Raw genomic sequence first — 23,439 nt, 5'->3', positions numbered from 1 at the left:
TTTGTCATGGTGTTTTAATTGATTAAGATGCACATTTATTATAGAGAACTTTGTAGAGGCACCCCTGTCAGTTTGATCCTGATAGGAAGTCCTCAGCATGATCACCTGCTCCATTCAGAACAGATGCTTCTCCGTCAGGACGTGAAAGAGTTAAGACTGACTCTGCATGCACCGAGCACTCCTCCCTCTCTCCCTCCCTACTCTGCTCTCCATCCATTTTTTTCGATCTGCGTGTATATGTGTGTGTGTGTGTGTGTGTGTAATCTGCAACCCAGAGCTTGGATTTGAGAATTGCACACGCAACTTTAGTTTGAAAACAAATCATCACGTTCAGTTTCAGCTTATTTCCGAGTGCTACGGGTTTCCTCTGCGTTTCTAAACATCCATACTAGTTGTCCCCTGCCAAGAGGCAGCTACGGGATATGTCGAGAGGCGGGGACCTCTCTCTTTCCACCTAAATCCTCCCCAAGTTGGGACCCTGCTGACGTGCTATGACATGAAGGTAAGAGCGGAGGAATTGACCAAGACTTTACGGCAGAATTTTCTGCCACGGCTTCGTCGATGTTTTAACTTTTAAACTCGGAAACATAGCTGAGTCACCGTCACATACTTTCACCTAAGCGATCGTCCCACTTGACGCAACAAGGGCACCAATCAGCCGTCCTGGTTTGGGACAGAAGGACAAATAAGTCAGATTTACTGCCGGGTTTAAATGTCTCTACACGTTTGTTGAACAAATCTGAACGTTGCTCAGAGAGCACATGTTTCTGATTTGGGAGTTATTTTAATGTTGCTGCTGAACGATTAGTGTAAGAGAAAACCTATGGCTTCAAACGAGATTTCGTGTTTTTAGAGAAAACTCTGAAAAACTGTTTTTTTTTTTTTTTTTGTATTTTAATGTACTTAAATTCTAAAGGCGCTCTTGGTTTTTACGGTTATAAAATGTGAATGTCTAAATCAAGGTGCCAGATCTGTCACAAATACTTTCAATTTATAGAAGCACTCAGATTAGATGTAAAATTTGGAGAGTTTACCTGTCGCTTATGATCTTTGATCTTACTATGAAGGCTGCTTCTTTTGTACTAGATATATTAAAACATCATTTGTCTGCCTTATTAGCTTTGAGGAACAGCATCTCTACAGGAAAGACTCGTTTTAAGCCCGGATGTAAGCATGTTGTCTGTTGCACTTTGGTGATTCGGGTTTTAGGATTTAACATGCTGCCACAACTTCACCCTTACTACCATTTAATCTTATCAATTGTCTTATTCTACCTTCTTAATCATGTAACCTATCAGCTTTAGATTTGTCAACTTTTACTCACCAAAAGGATTATTTTACCAGTTACAAAATAGTTGTCAGAACGATCTGGGTTTATGAAACCCTGTATTTAGACAAAATAGTCACTGTTCAAGGACAAGTGACAACTCTTACAACCTTTAAGGTTTAGTCTATTTATTGAAGTTTTCAAAACTTTAGACTGTAACCTTATATCTGCTGGTCTGATGTAATCAAGCTAGAACAACAGGGAGGATCAGTTCCTCCCCTTTCTGATAACACTCAGAGGTAAAACACAGTTGGCGAGTTGTACCTTTGTTTTTTTTAAATCAGTTATTGAGTTATTTTAGGTGTTGTTAACTGATAATGGCATAAAAATAAGTTACAATTGTGTGAATCTAGTGTCCTTAGCATGCTAACAATGCAGATGATCACATTATCTTTGTGTTTTTCAAGCAGGACCACAGTTGTGGACATTACTGAAGTTGGAAGGTTGTGTTGACCTTTCTGTATTTCTCAGCTGAACTGAGCATATATCTTGCCCAAGACAGTGGGCTAGCTATCCTGCTGTTTGTTCTCCCCTTGGCCAGACGTTAAACACAGCAACCATCATGCAGAGTTCATCGCTTCGCCGGCAGATGAAAAACATGGTCAACAACTACACAGAGTCAGAGATCAAGGTCCGAGAGGCCACCTCCAATGACCCCTGGGGACCCTCTACCTCCCTCATGTCTGAAATAGCAGACTTGACCTACAATGTGGTGGCCTTTACTGAAGTCATGGGAATGATTTTGAAGAGGCTGAACGATCACGGCAAAAATTGGCGCCATGTTTACAAAGCACTCATGTTACTAGACTACCTGGTCAAAATGGGCTCTGAGCGTGTGGCCAAATCATGCCGGGACAACATATTCACCATTCAGACGCTTAAAGACTTCCAGTACGTTGACCGAGATGGACATGACCACGGTATCCATGTCCGAGAGAAGGCTAAGCAACTGGTGGCTCTGTTAAAGGATGACACGAAGCTAAAGAGCGAGAGGAGCCAGGCACAGAAGACTAAATCACGGGTGGGGAGAGGCAGCGCTGGATACAAGGGAAGCCACAGTGGGGATGATTTCAACAGATGCAAAGGATCACCATATCTCAGCTGTGAGTAGCACCAACCTTTACAAAACACAAGCATACTTACCTTGAGATGTTACATAACTTGGCAAATGCTGACCCGAATGATATCTGAATGTTTGCTGCAGATGTGACCCGTCATTGTTGAGGAATGCACACATGACAGCTAAAAACATCATCAGATAGATAATATTATGTGGCTGCTGAATGTTAAAACTACATATTCTTCTCTGCTGACTTCTCACATGTGAATCTTTATTAAGATCCAATTTATTCTATTCTGATACCCGCATCTCAGCCCGATATTTACAGCTCAGGATGTTTTAATGGAGCACCTGCTCCTCTTGTTATGGTAAAATGTCAGTCAGACTCTGCCATCACAGTTGGACATCTGCATTCCTTTCATTCTCCTTTACCGTCATGTCAGCTAAACTGGATTTACAAAAGAAAGGGGCCCAGCTGGTGTCCCTCAGAGATGAAACATCAAGTGTCCCAACATTGCTGCGATTATCCTGGTTAGGTGGCATACAGTGCCTAAAAGAGTATTGATACCTATTGACCTTGTTCAGATGTGGTCACATTACAAACTGAAACTTTATTTAAAATGTATTTTATTAAGTGCAGTGAAAATAATGCATGTTTTAAAAATGTTTTAGAAAGAAAAATCTGAAAAGTGCGTCGTGCATTTATATTCAGCCACCCTGAGTCAATACTTTGTAGAGCCACCTTTCATTGCAATCACAGCTGTAGGTCCTTTACGGTGTGTCTTTATCAGATTTGCACATGAAGAGACTGACATGTTTGCCATTCTTCTTTGAAACATAGATTAAGCTCAGTCAGATTTAATGGAGAGCATCAGTGAATATAAACTTTTAAATATCACCACAGATTTGATTGTATTCATCCCTGGACTTATTATTCTGGCCATTCTAAGAGATGGATATGCTATGCTCTAAAGCAGGGGTGTCCACAATGTGGCCCTTTGTTGAAATAATATTCTAGTTTAGTTTATTGCTGAGCAGGTTGAATGAAAAGAACTCAAAATGTTTAATAAAAAAAAAAATAAATGATTGGCCCCTGAATACGTTCAGTCCAAAGTTCAGACACCATTGTTTTAAAGCATTATAATGTCATTCTGGCTGTGATTTATGTGTCATTGTGAACCTTTGCCCCTGTCTCAAGTATTTTGCAACCTCCAACAGGTTTCTTCCAGGATTGCCCTAAGTTTAGCTCCACCCTACTTCCCATCATGTCAGATAAGCTTTTTCTTTCTCTGCTGATGAAGTATTCCCACCATGTTTCACCATAGGGATGGAATGTTTAGGGAGATGTGCCGCATTAGTTTTCCACCAAACATATCGTTTTGTATGTAGGCCAGAAAGTTCAGTTTTGGTTTCATCTGAAGAGAACACCTTCCACATTTTTGCTGTGTCCACATCATTGCTTGTGAACAACTGCAAATTGAACTTTGCTTTTTTGCAAGCATTGTTTTTTTTCCCTTACCACTCTTCCATAAAGGCCAGATTCATAAAGTTCGTCACTAATAGCTGCCTTGTAGATAGATTTTCTAATTAGGTGACTTCTGGAGGCAGTTCATTGCATTGGATTTTATTTAGGGATATCAGAGTAAAGGGAACCGAATGCACATAAATGCTAAGCTTTTTTTTGTTGCACAGGTAAAAAAAACATGATGATAGCAAACTAAACAACAAAAGACAATGTAAACATTGGGAGCTGTAACTAAAATTAAATGTAAGCAAAAAGCTAGTTTTTTTAGGCAAAGTTTTGTTAGGTTCAAATCTTTTAACATTTTGTATGTAGAATATGTTTATTCTAAAAGTTTATTCGACAACGGGTTTAAGTTTTGAAAAAAGGGGACAAAAATAGATGTTCTCTGCTTTTTAAATGAAAATTGAAAGTAAATATATTATCTGATTCAGTGCCAGTTTCAGCTGTAAAAACAATAATTAATCCACAGCAAACATAATAATCTACAGTATTTCAATGTGTTTTGGGAGAGAGGAATCAATTTAACCCCATTGACCTTTCTGTAGTGACTGAATTGCAGTTTGCTTTCATAAATAAACAAAATCTTACAACAAACACTTTCTACTTGAGAATATTTCCTTTTTCTGGTGATTAAGTGATTTTACTTGACTTGATTTGTACTTTTTACTCAGTAAAGAAAACCTTGATGTCTCTGATTAATCAGCTACTGCAAACAGCTCAAACCACAAAACACATGATGTGAAAACCACAATCCCTTTGCAAACATGGTTTTTCTGCAGTATACAACACTTGAGCACTTATGTGGTCTGTATGGTGTTCATAAAGGGTGTTGCGAGCAGAGCTTTGGTTTCATAAAACACTATTTTGCTCCATAGTGATTTCTTCAGCTTGTTTCATGAACATGGACGTGTCCTCAGAGAGTATCTCAATGTTTTCTTACTCATCAATTTTCCATTTTTCCAGCCCATCATAGATTTTCCTTACATATTTATCAGGGCCCTCAGCTTTGGGTTTTCAGTGATTTAACAGGCAGAATTTATGGTTAGCATGGACTTTTTCATGATCTTCAGCTGTCAAAATGCTGATGGATGCTGTAAAGGTTAGGAGGTTGGTAGAAGTTCATTTCCAGCTAGTAATTCAGATGAGACTTGGGATACTGAGAAGCAGCACTCTGGAAGTGATTGGAGCTCAGTTTGTGAACAGGCGGACTACCTCCCTATTTTAACCCAGTGACCCAAAGCCTGGCACCCAGACTGGTATACTGCCAGACTTTCCTCAGTCAGTTCCCCAAATCCACACATGCTTCCTGCGATCCTCTCAGAGGATTTGGGGTTATAATGTGGGCCCAACTCCAAATCCAATGCATCAATTCCTCTCCCCCACCAGCAGCCTTGCTCTCCACACAGCAGCACCATTGTTTTCAGCACAGGCAGAATTGGGCAGGCTGTGGCGAGCCATGCCAGCTAAGGCCTTAAACAAGGGGCAATAGAAAATTAACATGCAACAGGGCAGGCTCTTTCCTGACCTTAAAAATCTTAAAAATCTGTGGTGTTTTTTTTCTTTCTCCTTCTCTTTTCATCTGTCAGTCTATCTACATCCAACCAAATGTTCCCAATTTCTCTCTCTAAAACTCAAATCTCTCTTCCCTTTCTGTCCTTATAGCCTCCCTTGTAGCATCCCCTTCATCTCGACTTGGCCCAGACCTCGAACAAGCCATTCCAGCATCTAGTGGAGAAGAGGAGCTGCAGCTGCAGCTGGCTCTGGCTATGAGCCGAGAAGAAAGTGAAAAGGTATCTCTAACGGGCATAATACAAACACACACATACACCAACACACACACACTCCAGCTGAGTGTGCCTTTCCAGCATACATCTGATGAAGGAGACTTCTTAGCTGTGGTGCTCCACCCTCGTAAAACATTAAACAGCTCCTGCTCACTCACTTTTCCTGGCTGTCGTCTATGCCACCGCTTTCTACAGATGAAAAAGATGCACTTGTGTGTTGTCAGTGACGGCACCATGACCAATCAGTGTGAGTGATGCTGAAGAATGGGTAACCTGAGTGAGTGAGTGAGTGAGTGAGAGAGGGAGAAACCAAACAGGAAATGTGTATCGATCCTTTCCTGAAGACCCACACTCTGCATCAGTCTTCATGGCAAGGGCAGAGTTTGAGACCTTTGCTCACTTATAACATATATGGGCAAGCTTAATTTGAATGAGAAGTTGATCAGCATATATTTGCTCTTTGTACTTAAAAAATACTTATTGTTGTATTATTCAAATGATTTCTCAATGTATTCAGCAATAGCATGGTTAGGACATCTCCCTTTGATCAGTGTTTCTCTTAATCATTCCTGCTTGACTCTAGCCACCTCCCACAGTGGACATTGATGAACATACTCAGCTTCAGATCGCAATGAAACTCAGCAAAGAGGAGGCCAAGAAGGTAAAAGTAAAGCTGGACCAGCAATGAGCCTGCTTTTGCCTTGCAACTCCATGCAACTCCATGCACTATCCCCTTTTTCATCCCCTACAGATCTAGTTCATAATACCCATGCTTTAGTCACTTTTTAAATTGGACAAGGACATCTTTCTCCAAAGATGAACCCCCTTCTAACCTCATCCATCTTTATAACTAACCAATAGATTTCTTCTTTTAAATCCATTTGGTTGAGGTACACATCCCAGATACTTTGGGCTGTTGCTGAAAGGATTCAGCCCTTCACCTTTATTGGAATGCTTTTACATTATTGCATGCAGAGTTAACCAGGAAGATGTCCAAACGTTTTTTTGCTCTGATCACAATGTAAATCATGCGTAATTCCTCTCACAGCCAGTCAAACGTGCACCTGCTCCCGCCCTGGAAATAGACGAGGACGCCCAGCTCCAATTAGCCCTGAGCCTGAGCAAGGAGGAACACCAGCAGGTAGTTACAACAGTTTGATGTTTAGCCAACTTCAACACCCTGTTTAACCTTTCAGGTTTTAAAATGATGACTTTTTAGCCTTGCGTCCCTATCATTTATCTATTCTTATTCTGTTTTTGTCGGTCTATACTTACATACAATGAATCTGCCACTTTAATGCGCTGAAATCTCCACTCTTTAACCAGAGAATTCTCTACTAGTTGCCAACTGTGTGCCTAGGCTGCCTTAGGACAATGCAGAGTCATAAATATAACATAATGTGACAATATGTGTATTTTGCCGAAAGCCGTCACACTTAAAGGCATCCATGTGTCTGTATCTGTTTTTAGGAGCAGCTCACTCGCCGAGGAGATGATTCTGATCTCCAAAAAGCTCTGGAGGAGAGCAAACGTGAAATGCAGGGAAAAGGCGGGGTATGAATACTTCAAACATTTTATTGTCTGAAGTGTTCTGAAATAATAAGTTAGTGTAACACCTATTTATTTCTTTGGTTTGTGTCGTCAGACGGCCTTCATGGACCTGGTTGATATTTTTGCGGTACCTGCAGATGCACCTCCCAGGGAGATTTGCTGGAGTAATGCTACACACCAGGCAGCAGCTGGGGCTAAGGCTACAGACCCCAGGGACTCCCTGGGTGAGCCTTCAGGATTCTTACTCTTGACCAAACAAGTACTCAATGGGTTTTTATGTGATAGACCAACACTATGTAGTTCATCAATTTAAAGTGGAAGGAAAAACTGATTCATGTTTTTTTATTCTGCCTTTAGAATTCACCTTAATAAGCAAATACATTCTAGTTGCATGTAATCCAATCAGTATAAATCCAGATGTTGTGTGAAGACCTCAGAGGTTTGTCGGAGTACATCAGTTAACAAACAGCATCACAGAGACCAAGGAACATACAAGACAGGCCATGGAGAAGTTGTAATGAAGTTTAATGTATGGGTAGCTATAAAACAATATTGCAGGCTCTGAAGATGTTCAATCCCTCATCCAAAAATGGAACGTTTATGGCACAGCTTCAAACCTACAAAGACATGGCCGTCCACCTAACCTGAGGAGCGAAGGAAGGAGAGCAACAATAAAAGAAGCAGCCTGAAGGCTCATTGTAATTCTGGAAGAGCCACAGAAATCCACAGCTTAGGTGGAAGAAACTATGACAGGACAACTATGACTGGCACACTCCACAAATCTGAATTTTTAATGAGAGAGTGCAGAAGAAGGTAATTGTGGTTGTGGCTGTTAGCCAAAGTGTCATGCAGGAGGCACAGCAACAAAAGCTGCTCTTGTCAGATGAGACAAATAAATTTACATTTTGGCCTAATTGCAAAATGATATGTGTGTCAGAAAACTAACATTGCGCAACACTCTGAATACACTTCCCTTACAGTAAAACATGGTGGTAGCATGCTTGTGCTGTGAGGATGCTTTTGTTCTACAGGGACATGGAAAATGCTCATTGCCGAGGCCAGTTGAAGATGGATGAAGCTAAATAAGGGCGATGCTGGAAGAAAACCTGAGAGCCTGCAAAAGACTTGAGACTGGGGCAGAGGTTCACTTTCTACAGCCCTTTAAGCTACTATGATTAAAGCAACAAATGTGTTAAAATTGGTGAGAATCCGTGGGAAGACTTGAATAATGACAGGTGGTCTCCGTCTAATCTGATAAACTTGAGTTCATTTTCTAAAGAATGGAGTCAGGAATGATTCGATAAAGTATTGACACAGGGGTCTGAAACCAAATTCAAGATTTTTATTTGTAAAACATTTTGAAAACCAAGCATACCTTACATTCAACTTTAGAACTATGTGCTACTTTGTGTTGATCTATTACATAAAATCCTTATAATACATACTTAGGTTTGTAAAGGTAACACAACAAAATGAGAAAAGATTTAAGGGTATGAATATATTTGCAAGGTACTGTATTTATAAAGCTGTTGTAGCTAAATATTATTGCATAATCTGTACATAATAACCCGTACATAATCTTACATAAATGTACACTTTAATGTATATTTTTGCAATTAAACTTTTCTGTTTCGGCGGTAACTACGTTTGCTGACTGTTGATTTACTGCTGTTTTGTTAAATGAAGACTACGTCCCAAGAGCTGATTCTCCCTGGATGGTGCCACCTTCCCACAGCCCCCCACCACCGTGGGAACCTCCAGCGTACCCCTGGAATGCCCTGCAAGATGTCTCCCACCCCAAAGCCCAGGACTGGACAGCTGGTAAGTGTGAGTCCTCAGACACACTCATACAACTAAACAAAACAAATACAACCGCCATAAATTCTGGTTAATCTACAGCCTCCTCTAGAGTCGATCCATTCTTAGCTTTCTCAGACAAAACAGCAAGTAGAGGAGCAGAGAAGGAACCTCCACCTCGAAGTGGAAGTCCCTCAGGTACATGTTATTCTTTAACCAAGCCTGTGTCATGTTTTGTGCATGCCACATTCTGACAGTGTTGCTATTCTCTCCCGCTAGATGGGAATCTGTTTGATGAAGCAATGGATGGTGGTCCAGTGAGTGTTAATGGTCGAGATGAGGACGTCTCTGACCTCTTCGACATGTCCGGTCTCAGAGACAGCCTTGCCAACACTAAGCCTCGGAGATGCAGGACACCTGAGTCCTTCCTCGGGCCAACAGCTGCTTCCTTGGTAGACCTAGATGCGCTGATTCCCATGAATCCCTCAGCCAAGACCACAAATCCATTTTTAGCAGGTATTTTTGCACTATAAATGTTTGCAAATTTGCTTTCAGCTTTACGTACCCTGTATAAAAATACACATAACCTTTTTTCTTGCTGTCTTGCATTAGATCAGATAATATTTTTCCTATTGTAGGTCGGTTAAGGATGACCAAAATTATTATTATATGCTAAATACCTAAATAATGCTAGATTTATTTTTTAACTTTCTCCTAATTCAGATGTTTACATAAATGTCCTTAGCTTTTGGTAGAATTGCTTTTTAAACTGTATGACTTGGTCCAGACATTCTGGGTATTCTCTCACAACCACACAGAAGTTTTCTTTGTTATTTCTCAAAGGAAACTAATTATATATTTTTTGGTTAAGGTCCCAGTGCTCCTTTAGCTGCCAATCCATTCCAAACGGAGCAGCCGAAAGTCAGCCTGAATGAGATGAGCTCTAGTTTCACCTCTCCAGCTCCCCAAAGCAACTCCCTGCCATACAGCGCCTCACTGCCCCTGCCTACAAGCCAACAGTGTGCCACCATTCCTTCGTCACTCACTCACCCCACTCCGCCTGGTCTGGAACTGCCAGTGAAGCTCCCCGAGCCTTTGTTGCCCTTCTCCTCAGCCAGTAATGAGGAAATACAAGCCACACAAATCAACGTGAACCCATTCTTATAAGGACCACCCCAACTGGAAAAATATGGGCTAGAAGAAAGAGGAATGCTATTAGTTTATGCTCTTGGAATAACACTGATTTTGCAAACCAAAACTGCAGCCCTAAAGACTTGTATGAGAAGCCTATTATTAATGGTTTTTATTTTGTATAAAACAGTAATCCTTATATTCGCACAAGCTAGTTCTACTCCTCACAACGACCAATGAAAGCTGTTGAACTGTTACTAATGAGTTACAAATTCAAACGAAACAGAAGCACACTTTAATATTACGTTGTACCGATCAAAGGCCTCCGAAGTCTCGCAACGGGCATCATGACAACCTGTTCAGCGCCTGAAACGCTCCTGCATCAATTCATTTAACCGATGTTGCTTCTGTGGACCACTATTGACTGGTTTATTCAATGCATATATAATTTGAGAATAACTGTGGAATGAAATTACACTTTGTGCTTTGGATTTCCAATATGCAAGATAGCATCTGGAATGTAAAACCATTTGCATGTGAAATACTAACTCATCAATTACAGCAGCAGAAACTACAGCCATTTTCTGCATGAAGAATTATTTAGCCTTTTGTTCTCATCTCCTCTGTTATCATCAGTATATTTAATTAGAAAATAATCGCCCAAAGTAAAAAAAGCAACATAAAACAGCTGTTTGACTCTTTGCTTTACATTTACTGGATAAAATCTTGAGAAGAGTTACACAAATAAATCAAAATGTACTGAATTGGTAACAACAGTTTAATTAAATAAAGCATTCCAGACACCAATGAAGGAAAGAAATAAAAAATCACATATAATGGTAAAAAATATACAAACATTTATGCTCTGCCCCAACACTGATAATGGTGTGAAAAACTATTTGCCACAGAAATGGGTGCGCCTTAGTAAATTAAAATGTCACTGAAAAGGTCATATATTTTAGTAATTACAATAAAAAAAGAAACATGTAGATTCATTAGACACATATTTATGTATTTCAGCCTTATTTCTCTGGTTTATTTTGATGCTTATAACTTACAGCTAATGAAAACCCAAATAAAAAACAACTTTAAATACAGAAATGTTATGTCATGACCATGTTATAGCCTACAAAAGAATCATGAGGTAGACTGCTGATTTGAAAGTTTTCCAAAAGACAGTCAATGACACTCCTCAACAGGAGGATAAGTCACAAAAGATCCTTGCTAAAGAGGTTGGTTGTGCACAGAGTGATATATGCAAGTATATTGTTGGAAAGTTGAGTGGAAGGAAAAAGATCCCAAAGTATTGAGCCACACTTAAACGTTTTTTTAATTGTTATATTATGTTGGATTTGCATTAGCTCTAAGGAATTATTATTGAAATTTACAAAAATAAATGCTTGAAATCTGCACTATATGAGTTTTTTTTTAATTGACCTACTAAATAATACACTTTTCAGTGAGATTCAATTTATTGAGCTGCACCTGTATGGCTTTTTAATAGTTTTACAGCCACTTGAGCACCATCCTCCACCTGATAATTCTTGCCACACACAATATTGTGTTTTTAATCCAAGCTCTTAAGTTTGCAGGTAAGAAAAACTTATTGTAAAGGCAGATCTCAGTGGCCTTAAGAGGTCTCCTTGGATTTAACCCAATAATAATCCACAGCCAGTTTTAAATCAGTCCATTTTTTTCTCAATAACCCTTTTTTGTATTTCATGTGTGATTTAGGTCATTGTTCTGCTGAAAGAACTTAACCAGAACCTAATTTTAGTGATACATCTCCCTTTTTGCACTCTTTTATCAACACTTAAGAAATTATCCATTCTTAGGTCTAAGCACAGCTATATGTAACTGCACTTTTCACAGTGGGCTTCATTTTCTTGCCTATAAATAAATATGAAAAGTTGTACTTTGGTTTCCTCTCTAAGCAGCACAGTATCTTGGAGCGACTGTGACCCACTTCTCACTGCTTCAGCAAACATTTGTACTTCTTCTTGAGTCTTTCTCTGAATATTAATTTCCTTACTCGCTCATATCTTTGAAAGATAGTTGGGATGTTTTATAACAATATTCTAATTATATACAAAAGCAGGTAATTAAAATTAGATGCAAAATAGACTTTCAATAGTTTTTAATTCTAACTTAGAGAACCAGTAGTAGGCTCCCTTTAAGTACATTGTCTTTATTGCTAAGTTATACTGCTCTTCTCTCTTTTATGAACTTTTAAAACTGAAGAGGAAAAGTTTAAGTCAAACTCACATCCTTATTTAGATCAGATTGTATTTAATCTTAACTTGCAGTTAAATCACTGCTCATCAGGCCAGAATTTAATTAGTTGGAGTGACCCGTATAAAAGATAATTGGCAATGAAACCTAAAGTCGTGTTACTGAATAAATGTCATGACTTTTTCATACAATCATTCAATTCTTCCATAAAATAATTTTACACATCTCCCTCTAAATGTATCCTTCCTTCAAGATTTTCTTGTATATTATTCAAGGAACCAAGGGGCCCCCACAGTTTGTTTTCTTTTGATATGTCCCATAATTGTTCTAGAGTCTAAATGTGGCATCAAATCACCTGAAAGCAAAGCTGTTACTTTGAACTGGGAATGTTGATGTAATTGTCCATAAGGCTTCTCCAAGTTCTCGGAGAGAAATATCCAATGCATTTTCACTTGACGGCGACAGACTCCAGCCAGCTCAACACCTCTTGCAGACCCTGTCCAGAGCGGGCACTGGCCTCCAGCGCTGTGACAGGCTGAGGAGCCGATGCGATGATGTCATCCATTCTGAACAGTGACTTTATCTCTGTAAGGCTCATGATGCAAGGCATATCCCTGAGGAAGGTTGTAATGAAACATCAGAGAAATACAACATAGCTCAACAAGCTCGATCTAAGAAACAAAGTCGGGAAATTAGATCTTAAAGTGACTTCAAGTGAAAACTGGGCTCATCTGGATGGATGTGGATGTCGTACCTCTTGTTGAAGAGAATAAGCACAGATGCATTGCGCAGAGGCTCAGCAGAGAGCACAGACAGCAACTGGATACAGGAGGAGGATATCTGAACAATGTTGGCTGAATCCACCACGAACTATATAAAAACGAAATAAAGATTCAAACTAAGAAAACAGTCATTTTTTTCAATTGCTAATATGCAACATGTATACAAAGCCCATACAATGACAGAGAAGCAGTCCTGGAAGTAACTGGGCCATATGGGGCCCATGCAGCCTCCAATTTCCCTCACCGTCACCTTCTTCTTTTTCAGGGTCAGGTCTGTTAGGTTGGTTCCTACCTGCGGAATAAATAGTGTGTTGACATTATGGTGATAACGTGCTGTCAGAGCCGACCCAAGAGTGTATCTATGGGGCCCTAAACAGAATTCGATTATGGACTCTTCCAACTACCATTTCTCAGCTTCACTCATTTTTCCTTCATAAAAATGTAATATTTGGGTGCAAAACTGCAGTAAACAAAATGTACCACCCCCATGAAAATGAGCTAAAGGAGCTTTTATAAACACCCTAATTTTTCATGCCTTTATTTCTTGTAATTTTGATGATTATGGCTTACAGATAATGAAAACCCAAAATCAATGTCTCAGAAAATTTTAATATTAGACAACACCAATTTAAAAAAAGTATTTTGAAAGTATAAATGTTATGTTGTGGCGATATTGTGGCCTACACGATCATGGGGAAGACTGGTGACTTCACAGAGGTCCAGAAGACAGTCATTGACATCCTGCACAAGGAGAGTGAGCCACAAATGTTCATTGCTAAAAAAGCATGTTGTTCACAGAGTGCTGTACACAAGCATATTTGTAGAAAGTTGAGTGGAAGGAAAAGGTCTGTTAGGAAAAACAGCACCAGCGACAGGGATAATCACAGCCTTGAGAGGCTTGTGAAGTAAAATCCATTTAAGAATTTGAGGAAGTTTCACAAGGAGTGGCTTGAGACCCATTACGCACAGACAAATCCTACACCTGAACCACAGACAACATCAGAAGCTTCTTATCTGCGCTAAGGAGAAAAAGAAGTTTACTGCTGCTCAGTGGTCCAAAGTCATCTTTTTAGATGAATTCGAAGTTTGCATTTCATTTGGAAATAAGGGTCCCAGAGTTTGGAGGAAGAATCCACTTTGCTTGAAGTCTAGTGTGAAGTTTCCACAGTCAGTGATGATTTGGGGTGATCTGCTGGTTCCGGTCCACTGTGTTTTCTGAAGTCCACATTCAACACCATCTACCAGGATATTTTAGAGCACTTCATGCTTCCTTCTACTAACAAGCTTTATGGAGATGCTGATTTCATTTTCCAACAGGACTTGACACCTGCCGACACTGACAAAAAAGCTGGTTCAAAAACCAAGCTGGTTCAATGACCATGGTGCTACTGTGCTTGATTGGCCAGCAAACTGGCCTGATCTGAAGGCCATAGAGACTATGGGGTATTGTCAAGAAGAAGATAGAACAGACGCCTGACCCAACCATGCAGATGACCTGAAGGCAACTACAAAGCAAACCTAGGCTTCCATTACACCTCGGCAGTGCCACAGGTTGATCGCCTCCATGCCATGCCGCATTGATGCTGTAATTCATGAAAAAGCGGTCCCAATCAAGTTCTGAGTGCATAGAAATTAACATACTTTCAGAAGCCAGGCATTTTTGTTTAAAATATGTATGTTTTCATATTGATCTTATGTAATATACTAAATTCCTGTGGCACTGAATTCTGGGTTGTCATTATCTGTAAGCCAAAATCATTAAAATTACAAACAATGAAAGCTTGAAATATTTCACTCTATGTGTAATGAATCTATACATGAGTTTCACTTTCTGAAATTAGTAACAAAAATTTTAACCTTTTACGAAATTCTTTGTCCTTGACTGCACCAATTGTACATTCATTTATGTAAAAGCTATTTATTAGCACTTCTGATGGTTTGCATCTAATTAAACCAATAGCACAAATATGTCTCTACAGTTTATATTTGTGAACCTGTTCTTTTAGTATTTAAATGCACAAAGTAGACAGAAATATGCTACTTGTACATTTCTAAACCTGATTTCTGTGGGAATTCTGGCGCTCTTAGGAGAAACGTGCTGGATTCCCCAAACAGCTGCTAAGTTTGCTTTTCTTTGGGCCAGCTTTGGATGGTGTCACATGAAAACGGCTTACTGTGGGAAGAGTGGATGGAGGCGAACCCATTTCACACGAACCATGCAAACTGATCAGTTAAAAAAATCTGTAAGGAAACACAACCAAAGCAACTGCTATGGCTTAATTTTATCTGTAAAGACAAAAATTTGTTTCATTATTTAAAATATTGTTTTAAAAGTTATGTTTCAAGCTATGTAACATAAAACATCTTTAATAACTTAACGTGTTGTTTCTAAAGGCTAATAACTAAATTAGCCGTTTAGCTTATCTAATCCAGTTTTTTTCCAGCGTCAGATAAAAAACATCCAGAAGAGCATAAAGGATATTCTGTAGGCGTTTAAGTAATAAAGTCTTTCCAACACCAGTTGCTCCAAGAAGTATACACACTTCTTTGCTGCTCATTTTGCGTTTTCGTGCACTGACGTAGCGGGTAAAGCCCGTGGTATCATGTTTACGATGTTGCTTTTACTTGACAACCATGGTGACGCCCACGTGACCATGGAACTTAACAGCAATAGGTCGAGTTAGAAATCAATCATCCCAGTCCTGCCTCTGATTGGTCGCAATATAAACCGCATAAATAAAGCGGAAGCAAAACAATTCTCATGCTCTAACAAGAGTACTCATTGGTTCACACGACGGAAGCTGTCAGAGATTCCTCTGATATCCTTAACTTTTGGATTCGCATTTTTTTGTTTTCATCTTGGGGTTTTATTTAGAGAAAAAATAAAAATAAAAGAACACCATGGAAGCTAAATTAAAGAAAGAGCTCGGGACAACCATGCTGAAATCAACTGGTCACGCAGGCGGTGGATGCATCAGTGAGGGACAGAGTTACGACACTGATCATGGGAGAGTGTTTGTAAAGATCAATCACAAAAGCGAGGTGTTTAATTTTTTTTTTTTTAGTTATCATAGTGCCTTTCCGTTTAACTGATTGTTGTCTAAATCGAGTTGTACTTTCGGGTTTTTGCATCCATGCCAAATTAGGACATCAGTAAAAAGGATTTGTGTCAGCTGCAACACACTGAATGCATTTGCCAGTGCAGTTATTGTTCCAGTGAAAGTAATGTAGTTATCTACAGAGGCATACCAACCTGGAAATTACAGGAAACCATTGTCTAACGACACTGATCGACAACTATGTTTACTTTTGCACAGGCCAAGTTGATGTTTGATGGAGAGATGGCGAGCCTGGAGGCCATTTTAAAGACAGAAACTGTCAAAGTCCCAAAGCCAATGAAGGTGATTGAGCTTGACACAGGGGGCTGCGTATTTGTGATGGAGCATCTGGACATGAAAAGTCTTAACAAGTGAGTGCTGTTTTCTTCTGTGTGCAGTGCTTTGAAGAAGAGAGGCACGTTACATTTTCTCACATTATAACTTTATTGGGATTTCTGTTTAGCACAGATGAACTATGTTTGTGAAGTAGTGAAATAACTGATCCATAATTTTCCTTTAAAAAAAAAAAACAGAAATAGTTTGTAAATTTGCATTCATCCAACTTAGTTAATACTTTGTGGAGCCACCTTTCATTGCAATTATTGCAAGTCCTTTTGCATGTCTTTTATCAGCTTTGAAATCTGAAGACACGTCTCTATTATTTTTTTACATAAACTAATACTTAAGGGATTTTTGTAAATGCGCATACAAAAAAGAAAACTGTATCATTTTCTTTCCTCTTTGCAATTATGCACTACCTTGTGTTGGCCTGTCACAGAATAACACAGTAAAATTCACTGAAGTTTCTGGTCCGATATAATTTTCTTTCTAAGATTACTCTTTGTCAAATCCACTGAGCAGGTACTCAAAACAGCTAGGAGAGCAGCTGGCGGATCTGCATGTTCACAACAAAAGACAGACGGAAAAGCAAAAGAAAGAGCAGCAAACAGTGGGTAATTCAATTTAATTAAGTACCTCAGTGGATGCAAACACTGGGCAACACTGTATTCACAAGCACATTTTCATTGCTGCATAGTTCCATTTTTATTATCAAATGACACTTGTGAACTAATGTTTTTTTTTTTTTTTTTTATGCCACCCTTTTCAGGTAAAGGAGCCAGACAGACGGAGACAGCTCCTGTTGAGAAATATGGCTTTGGTGTAAATACATGCTGTGGATATATAGCACAGGTAAAAATGCATAACTACATAATGTATCTTGAAACATTGGAGTCAGAGTCTTTTAATTCTTTTTTTCTTTACCTCTTCAGGAAAATGAGTGGCAGAGCGACTGGGTGCTGTTTTACTCCCAGCAGAAGCTGCAGCACCAACTGAACTTGGTGGAGAAATCATATGGAGATCGGGAGGCAAGAGAGCTGTGGGCAAAACTACAGGTGCACCAACTATCAGAAGATTTCCTTACCTCTTTATGACACCCTCAATTGTCTGACAATGCACACACATACAGGTCCTTCTCAAAATATTAGCATATTGTGATAAAGTTCATTATTTTCCATAATGTCATGATGAAAATTTAACATTCATATATTTTAGATTCATTGCACACTAACTGAAATATTTCAGGTCTTTTATTGTCTTAATACGGATGATTGTGGCATACAGCTCATGAAAACCCAAAAATTCCTATCTCACAAAAATAGCATATTTCATCCAATACTAAGTGTGGAGCGGACCAACCCGGACTCCTTAGTAATCGTCGTTGGCGACTTTAACAAAGGTAATCTCACCCACGAACTCCCCTAATATAGACAGTTTATAAAATGTCCGACCAGAGAGGACAACATTCTGGATCACTGTTACACCACCATCAGAGATGCTTATCACGCCGTCCCACGTGCTGCACTGGGCCAATCCGACCACATCATGGTCCACCTGATTCCTGCATACAGGCAGAAACTAAAGCTCTGCAAACCTGTTGTGAGGACGACAAGGAAGTGGAGCAGTGAGGCTGTGGAGAATCTCCAGGCGTGTTTAGGCTGTACAGACTGGGATGTGTTCAGGACTACTACCAACAGTCTGGACGAGTACACAGAAGCTGTGACTTCCTACATCAGCTTCTGTGAGGACAGCTGTGTACCATCATGCACCAGGGTGAGTTACAACAACGACAAACCCTGGTTCACAGCTAAACTCAGAAGGTTAAGACTGGATAAGGAAGAGGCCTTCAGGAGTGGGGACAAAGACATATACAGAGAGGCAAAGTACAAGTTTGGCAAGGCAGTGAAAGAGGCCAAACCACTGTACTCTGAGAAGCTCCAAAACCAGTTCTCAGCCAACGACTCTGCGTCTGTCTGGAAAGGGCTCAAGCAAATCACCAACTACAAGCCGAAAGCCCCCCACTCCATCAACGACCGACGCCTCGCCAACGACCTGAACGAGTTCTACTGCCGCTTTGAAAGACAAAGGGACAGTCCTGCAACCATCCCCCACGACGCCCCCCCAACAGCTGCAGCCACAATCCACCACCCCCACCTCCTCAACCTCAAGGGGGGCCTTGGCACCTCCAACCCCCACCCTGAAGTTCCCCCCCACCAGCCCCCTACCCACGCTGAGGACGGCTCTTTCCATCCAGGAGAGGGACGTCAACAAACTCTTCAGGAGACAGAACCCCCGGAAAGCTGCTGGTCCGGATTCTGTCTCACCAGCCAGCCTGAAGCACTGCGCTGATCAGCTGTCTCCAGTCTTCACAGACATTTTTAACACCTCACTGGAGACATGTCATGTGCCAGCCTGCTTCAAGTCCTCCACCATCGTCCCTGTTCCCAAGAAGCCAAGGACCACAGGGCTTAATGACTTCAGACCCGTCGCCCTGACCTCTGTGGTGATGAAGTCCTTTGAGCGCCTTGTGCTCTCACACCTAAAAGACATCACCGACCCCCTCCTGGACCCCCTGCAGTTTGCCTACAGAGCCAACAGGTCTGTAGATGATGCAGTCAACCTAGCCCTTCACTTCATCTTCCGGCACCTGGACTCCACAGGAACCTACGCCAGGATCCTGTTTGTGGATTTCAGCTCTGCCTTCAATACCATCGTCCCAGCTCTGCTACAGGAGAAGCTCTCCCAGCTGAGTGTGCCCGACTCCACCTGCAGGTGGATCACTGACTTCCTGTCTGACAGGAAGCAGCGCGTGAGGCTGGGGAAGCACGTCTCTGACTCCCTGACCATCAGCACCGGTTCCCCCCAAGGCTGTGTTCTCTCTCCTCTGCTCTTCTCCCTGTACACCAACAGCTGCACCTCCAGTCACCAGTCTGTCAAGCTTCTGAAGTTTGCGGACGACACCACCCTGATCGGACTCATCTCTGATGGTGACAAGTCCGCGTACAGATGGGAGGTGGACCATCTGTTGGACTGGTGCAGCCAGAACAACCTTGAGCTCAACGCTCTAAAGACAGTAGAGATGGTTGTGGACTTCAGGCAGAACCCAGCACCACCTGCCCCCATCACCCTCTGTAACTCCACAATTGACACTGTGGAATCTTTCCGCTTCCTGGGAACCATCATCTCCCAGGATCTCAAGTGGGAGCCAAACATCAGCTCCCTCATCAAGAAAGCCCAGCAGAGGATGTTCTTCCTGCGGCAGCTGAAGAAATTCAACCTGCCAAAGACTATGATGGTGCACTTCTATATTTACTCTCACTCACTTAAAACTGTGCACATATATTTATATTATATTGTAGATATGTTTATATTGTTTAATTTGTATTGTATTGCACCGACTACGCCAAAACAAATTCCTTGTATGTCCAAAAACGTACTTGGCAATAAAGCTTTTCTGATTCTGATTCTGATTCTGAAAAGAAAAGTGTTTTTAATACAAAAAACGTCAACCTTCAAATAATCATGTACAGTTATGCACTCAATACTTGGTCGGGAATCCTTTGGCAGAAATGACTGCTTCAATGCGGCGTGGCATGGAGGCAATCAGCCTGTGGCACTGCTGAGGTCTTATGGAGGCCCAGGATGCTTCGATAGCGGCCTTTAGCTCATCCAGAGTGTTGGGTCTTGAGTCTCTCAACGTTCTCTTCACAATATCCCACAGATTCTCTATGGGGTTCAGGTCAGGAGAGTTGGCAGGCCAATTGAGCACAGTGATACCATGGTCAGTAAACCATTTACCAGTGGTTTTGGCACTGTGAGCAGGTGCCAGGTTGTGCTGAAAAATGAAATCTTCATCTCCATAAAGCTTTTCAGCAGATGGAAGCATGAAGTGCTCCAAAATCTCCTGATAGCTAGCTGCATTGACCCTGCCCTTGATAAAACACAGTGGACAAACACCAGCAGCTGACACGGCACCCCAGACCATCACTGACTGTGGGTACTTGACACTGGACTTCTGGCATTTCCTTCTCCCCAGTCTTCCTCCAGACTCTGGCACCTTGATTTCCGAATGACATGCAGAATTTGCTTTCATTCGAAAAAGGTACTTTGGACCACTGAGCAACAGTCCAGTGCTGCTTCTCTGTAGCCCAGGTCAGGCGCTTCTGCCGCTGTTTCTGGTTCAAAAGTGGCTTGACCTGGGGAATGCGGCACCTGTAGCCCATTTCCTGCACACGCCTGTGCACGGTGGCTCTGGATGTTTCTACTCCAGACTCAGTCCACTGCTTCCGCAGGTCCCCCAAGGTCTGGAATCGGCCCTTCTCCACAATCTTCCTCAGGGTCCGGTCACCTCTTCTCGTTGTGCAGCGTTTTCTGCCACACTTTTTCCTTCCCACAGACTTCCCACTGAGGTGCCTTGATACAGCACTCTGGGAACAGCCTATTCATTCAGAAATGTCTTTCTGTGTCTTACCCTCTTACTTGAGGGTGTCAATAGTGGCCTTCTGGACAGCAGTCAGGTCGGCAGTCTTACCCATGATTGGGGTTTTGAGTGATAAACCAGGCTGGGAGTTTTAAAGGCCTCAGGAATCTTTTGCAGGTGTTTAGAGTTAACTCTTTGATTCAGATGATTAGGTTCATAGCTCGTTTAGAGACCCTTTTAATGATGTGCTAATTTTGTGAGATAGGAATTTTGGGTTTTCATGAGCTGTATGCCAAAATCATCCGTATTAAGACAATAAAAGACCTGAAATATTTCAGTTAGTGTGCAATGAATCTAAAATATATGAATGTAAAATTTTCATCATGACATTATGGAAAATAATGAACTTTATCACAATATGCTAATATTTTGAGAAGGACCTGTACTGTGTTCCTTCATTACAGCTGAAGATCCCTGAGTTTTTCACCAATGTGGAGATTGTCCCTGCCCTCCTCCATGGAGACTTATGGGGAGGCAACACGGCAGAGTGTGCAGATGGCCCAGTCATCTTTGACCCAGCTTCCTTCTATGGCCATTCAGAGTTTGAGCTGGCTATTGCTGGGATGTTTGGTGGCTTCAATAGCTCTTTTTACTCTGCTTACCATGATAAGATTCCTCAAGCACCAGGCTTCGCGCAAAGAAGCCAGCTTTACCAACTCTTCCATTACCTGAATCACTGGAACCACTTTGGAGGGGGCTACAGAGGCTCTTCAATAAGGATCATGAAGAATTTGCTCAAATAAAAACTCTCACAGATACTTAGAAAGAAGCTTTAAAGTCATAATCCTAAACCAGGTAATATATAGTTTGTTTATTAGAAAAACATATGGCAAAGAGATAAAGATACAAAAGAATCTCATCACAGAATTGATAAAATGTCTATTTGCCCATTAGAATTTCTGTGATATTGTGTTGAAAATGGAAAAAACACATTAGCATTACTAAAAAAATTGTAATGCAATAGCTCTTCTTACATCAGTGTGATTCCAAGATTTGAAACTGCAGCCAAATCAGTGAAGGGTATGTTTCTTTAAAGGTATTGAACCTAAAAAAAAGAAATGCTAAATAAAAAGAAAATAAGGTCATACTGCACAAAAGGTTTTGTACAAGACTCTTTTGACATTTTAGGAACTTGTGTAGCCTACCTACCCATCACTAATTAAACCTATGGACAGTTTATGACTAACTTTAATCTTGACCTTATCTCAGTCTTCCTTTCAGCTGTTTATATAATCAGAATTTCCCCAAACCTGCTCATCTGGGGGTAAATACTCAGGTGTGAGTTGACCTAATGACCAACTCGGATTTGGTTTAGCAAAAGAATAATTGCAAATTATTAATCTGCACTTTACATAACTTTTATTTTTTTTACTCTGGTGTGTTTCCTCTCCTTTAGATCTTCAATTGAATGTACCCAAAGTAAATTGCAGTAGTATGCAAAATGTGTTAGATCATATGCAGTCTTGCGAAATGACCCTGATTTGCATTGGTTGTCAAACTGTTTGATGTTAAACCAACAATAAATTATGCAGCGATTCCAAGCATTTGTCTAAACTTTTTTTTCCCAGTCCCTTTTAATACTTTTGAACAATTATATATGGATTATATAAGTAATTTAGTAGCTGTGTGTGTATACATAGAGAGAGAGAGAGATGGTAACTGTCATACTTGACAAATCAAATTTTAAATGTCTCATAGTGAGAATGCAAAGGAAACACTTAGGTTTTGAATACACACTTTAAATATGCTCCAAATTAGTGTACTTGCAGTAGCTACAATAATTGTAAAGATAATTTTACTTTAAAAACAATGAGTACCAATTAATACTGAAGATGCGAAATTATTTTAAGCTAATTAAAATATGTTGAGAAAGACTGGATAGAAAGATTTTTCACATCAAAACGAACAATTAATGTTCACTTAAAAAAATTTAATAAAACTGCAGTAGGACCAGTAAGAAAGAAAGGGCATTTTGTTTGTCAGCAAGCAGACATGCAGCTACTATTAGGAGATATGTGGTGCAAAAGGCAAGACAGAAACATGACTGCTATAATAAACATGAAGAAAACCCATCATAAAACTAAGTTCACAAAATAGGAGGTCAAAGACATGTTTTTTAATCGAGAATTTAGCGTGGTCTAGATTCTAAACTGTGAACTTCTAGAAGATGCAAATTTGAGGATGTTTAGCTTAAGTAAAATCCGATAATAGTTAATGAAGGTTAATGACGAATAATTTTTATTTCGTTGTTGCTGCTTTTTGTGATCATCGTCGCCTTTCTTTCCTACAGTTTACCACATTTATTATCTCTTTTAGGAATCTTATCGCTCGCC

At 40.4% G+C, this 23,439-nt stretch overlaps 3 protein-coding genes across 11 annotated transcripts; 2 read left to right on the top strand and 1 right to left on the bottom strand.

Moving 5' to 3' along the window:
* The first annotated feature begins 244 nt into the window (after window positions 1–244).
* LOC124862834 (epsin-3-like) lies at window positions 245–10,864 on the top strand. 5 transcript variants are annotated; one of them, XM_047356987.1, is made up of 11 exons: window positions 245–502; window positions 1,738–2,430; window positions 5,575–5,702; window positions 6,280–6,357; window positions 6,745–6,837; window positions 7,167–7,250; window positions 7,342–7,471; window positions 8,934–9,068; window positions 9,147–9,242; window positions 9,324–9,560; window positions 9,916–10,864. In XM_047356987.1, the coding sequence occupies exons 2-11, from the start codon at window positions 1,890–1,892 to the stop codon at window positions 10,209–10,211; spliced, it is 1,818 nt and encodes a 605-aa protein (XP_047212943.1). In that variant the 5' UTR covers window positions 245–502; window positions 1,738–1,889; the 3' UTR covers window positions 10,212–10,864. The 5 variants fall into 5 exon arrangements, with proteins under 5 accessions (XP_047212943.1, XP_047212944.1, XP_047212942.1 ...); XM_047356988.1 differs by having other exon boundaries at window positions 1,735–2,430; window positions 9,174–9,242; XM_047356986.1 differs by having other exon boundaries at window positions 1,735–2,430.
* A 1,442-nt stretch (window positions 10,865–12,306) lies between these two features.
* LOC124862835 (ADP-ribosylation factor-like protein 16) lies at window positions 12,307–15,813 on the bottom strand. Of its 5 annotated transcripts, none has more exons than XM_047356994.1 (5): window positions 15,672–15,782; window positions 15,364–15,420; window positions 13,365–13,481; window positions 13,162–13,277; window positions 12,307–13,021 (listed from the first exon to the last, which is right to left on the bottom strand). In XM_047356994.1, exons 2-5 carry the CDS (start codon window positions 15,391–15,393, stop codon window positions 12,856–12,858), a joined length of 429 nt encoding a protein of 142 aa, XP_047212950.1. In that variant the 5' UTR covers window positions 15,394–15,420; window positions 15,672–15,782; the 3' UTR covers window positions 12,307–12,855. The 5 variants fall into 5 exon arrangements, with proteins under 5 accessions (XP_047212950.1, XP_047212949.1, XP_047212948.1 ...); XM_047356993.1 differs by having other exon boundaries at window positions 15,364–15,430; window positions 15,733–15,780; XM_047356992.1 differs by having other exon boundaries at window positions 15,364–15,798.
* Window positions 15,814–15,963: 150 nt separating this feature from the next.
* On the top strand, window positions 15,964–22,647 carry LOC124863063 (ketosamine-3-kinase-like). The gene is made up of 6 exons (XM_047357308.1): window positions 15,964–16,231; window positions 16,507–16,658; window positions 17,149–17,240; window positions 17,396–17,478; window positions 17,559–17,681; window positions 21,511–22,647. The coding sequence occupies exons 1-6, from the start codon at window positions 16,091–16,093 to the stop codon at window positions 21,847–21,849; spliced, it is 930 nt and encodes a 309-aa protein (XP_047213264.1). The 5' UTR covers window positions 15,964–16,090; the 3' UTR covers window positions 21,850–22,647.
* Window positions 22,648–23,439: the final 792 nt, after the last annotated feature.

The sequence above is a fragment of the Girardinichthys multiradiatus genome, chromosome X (genome assembly GCF_021462225.1).
Source record: "Girardinichthys multiradiatus isolate DD_20200921_A chromosome X, DD_fGirMul_XY1, whole genome shotgun sequence".
Taxonomy (NCBI): Eukaryota; Metazoa; Chordata; class Actinopteri; order Cyprinodontiformes; family Goodeidae; genus Girardinichthys; species Girardinichthys multiradiatus.
Note: the sequence above shows the minus strand (reverse complement) of the source record. Positions and strands in the feature narration are given on the sequence as shown.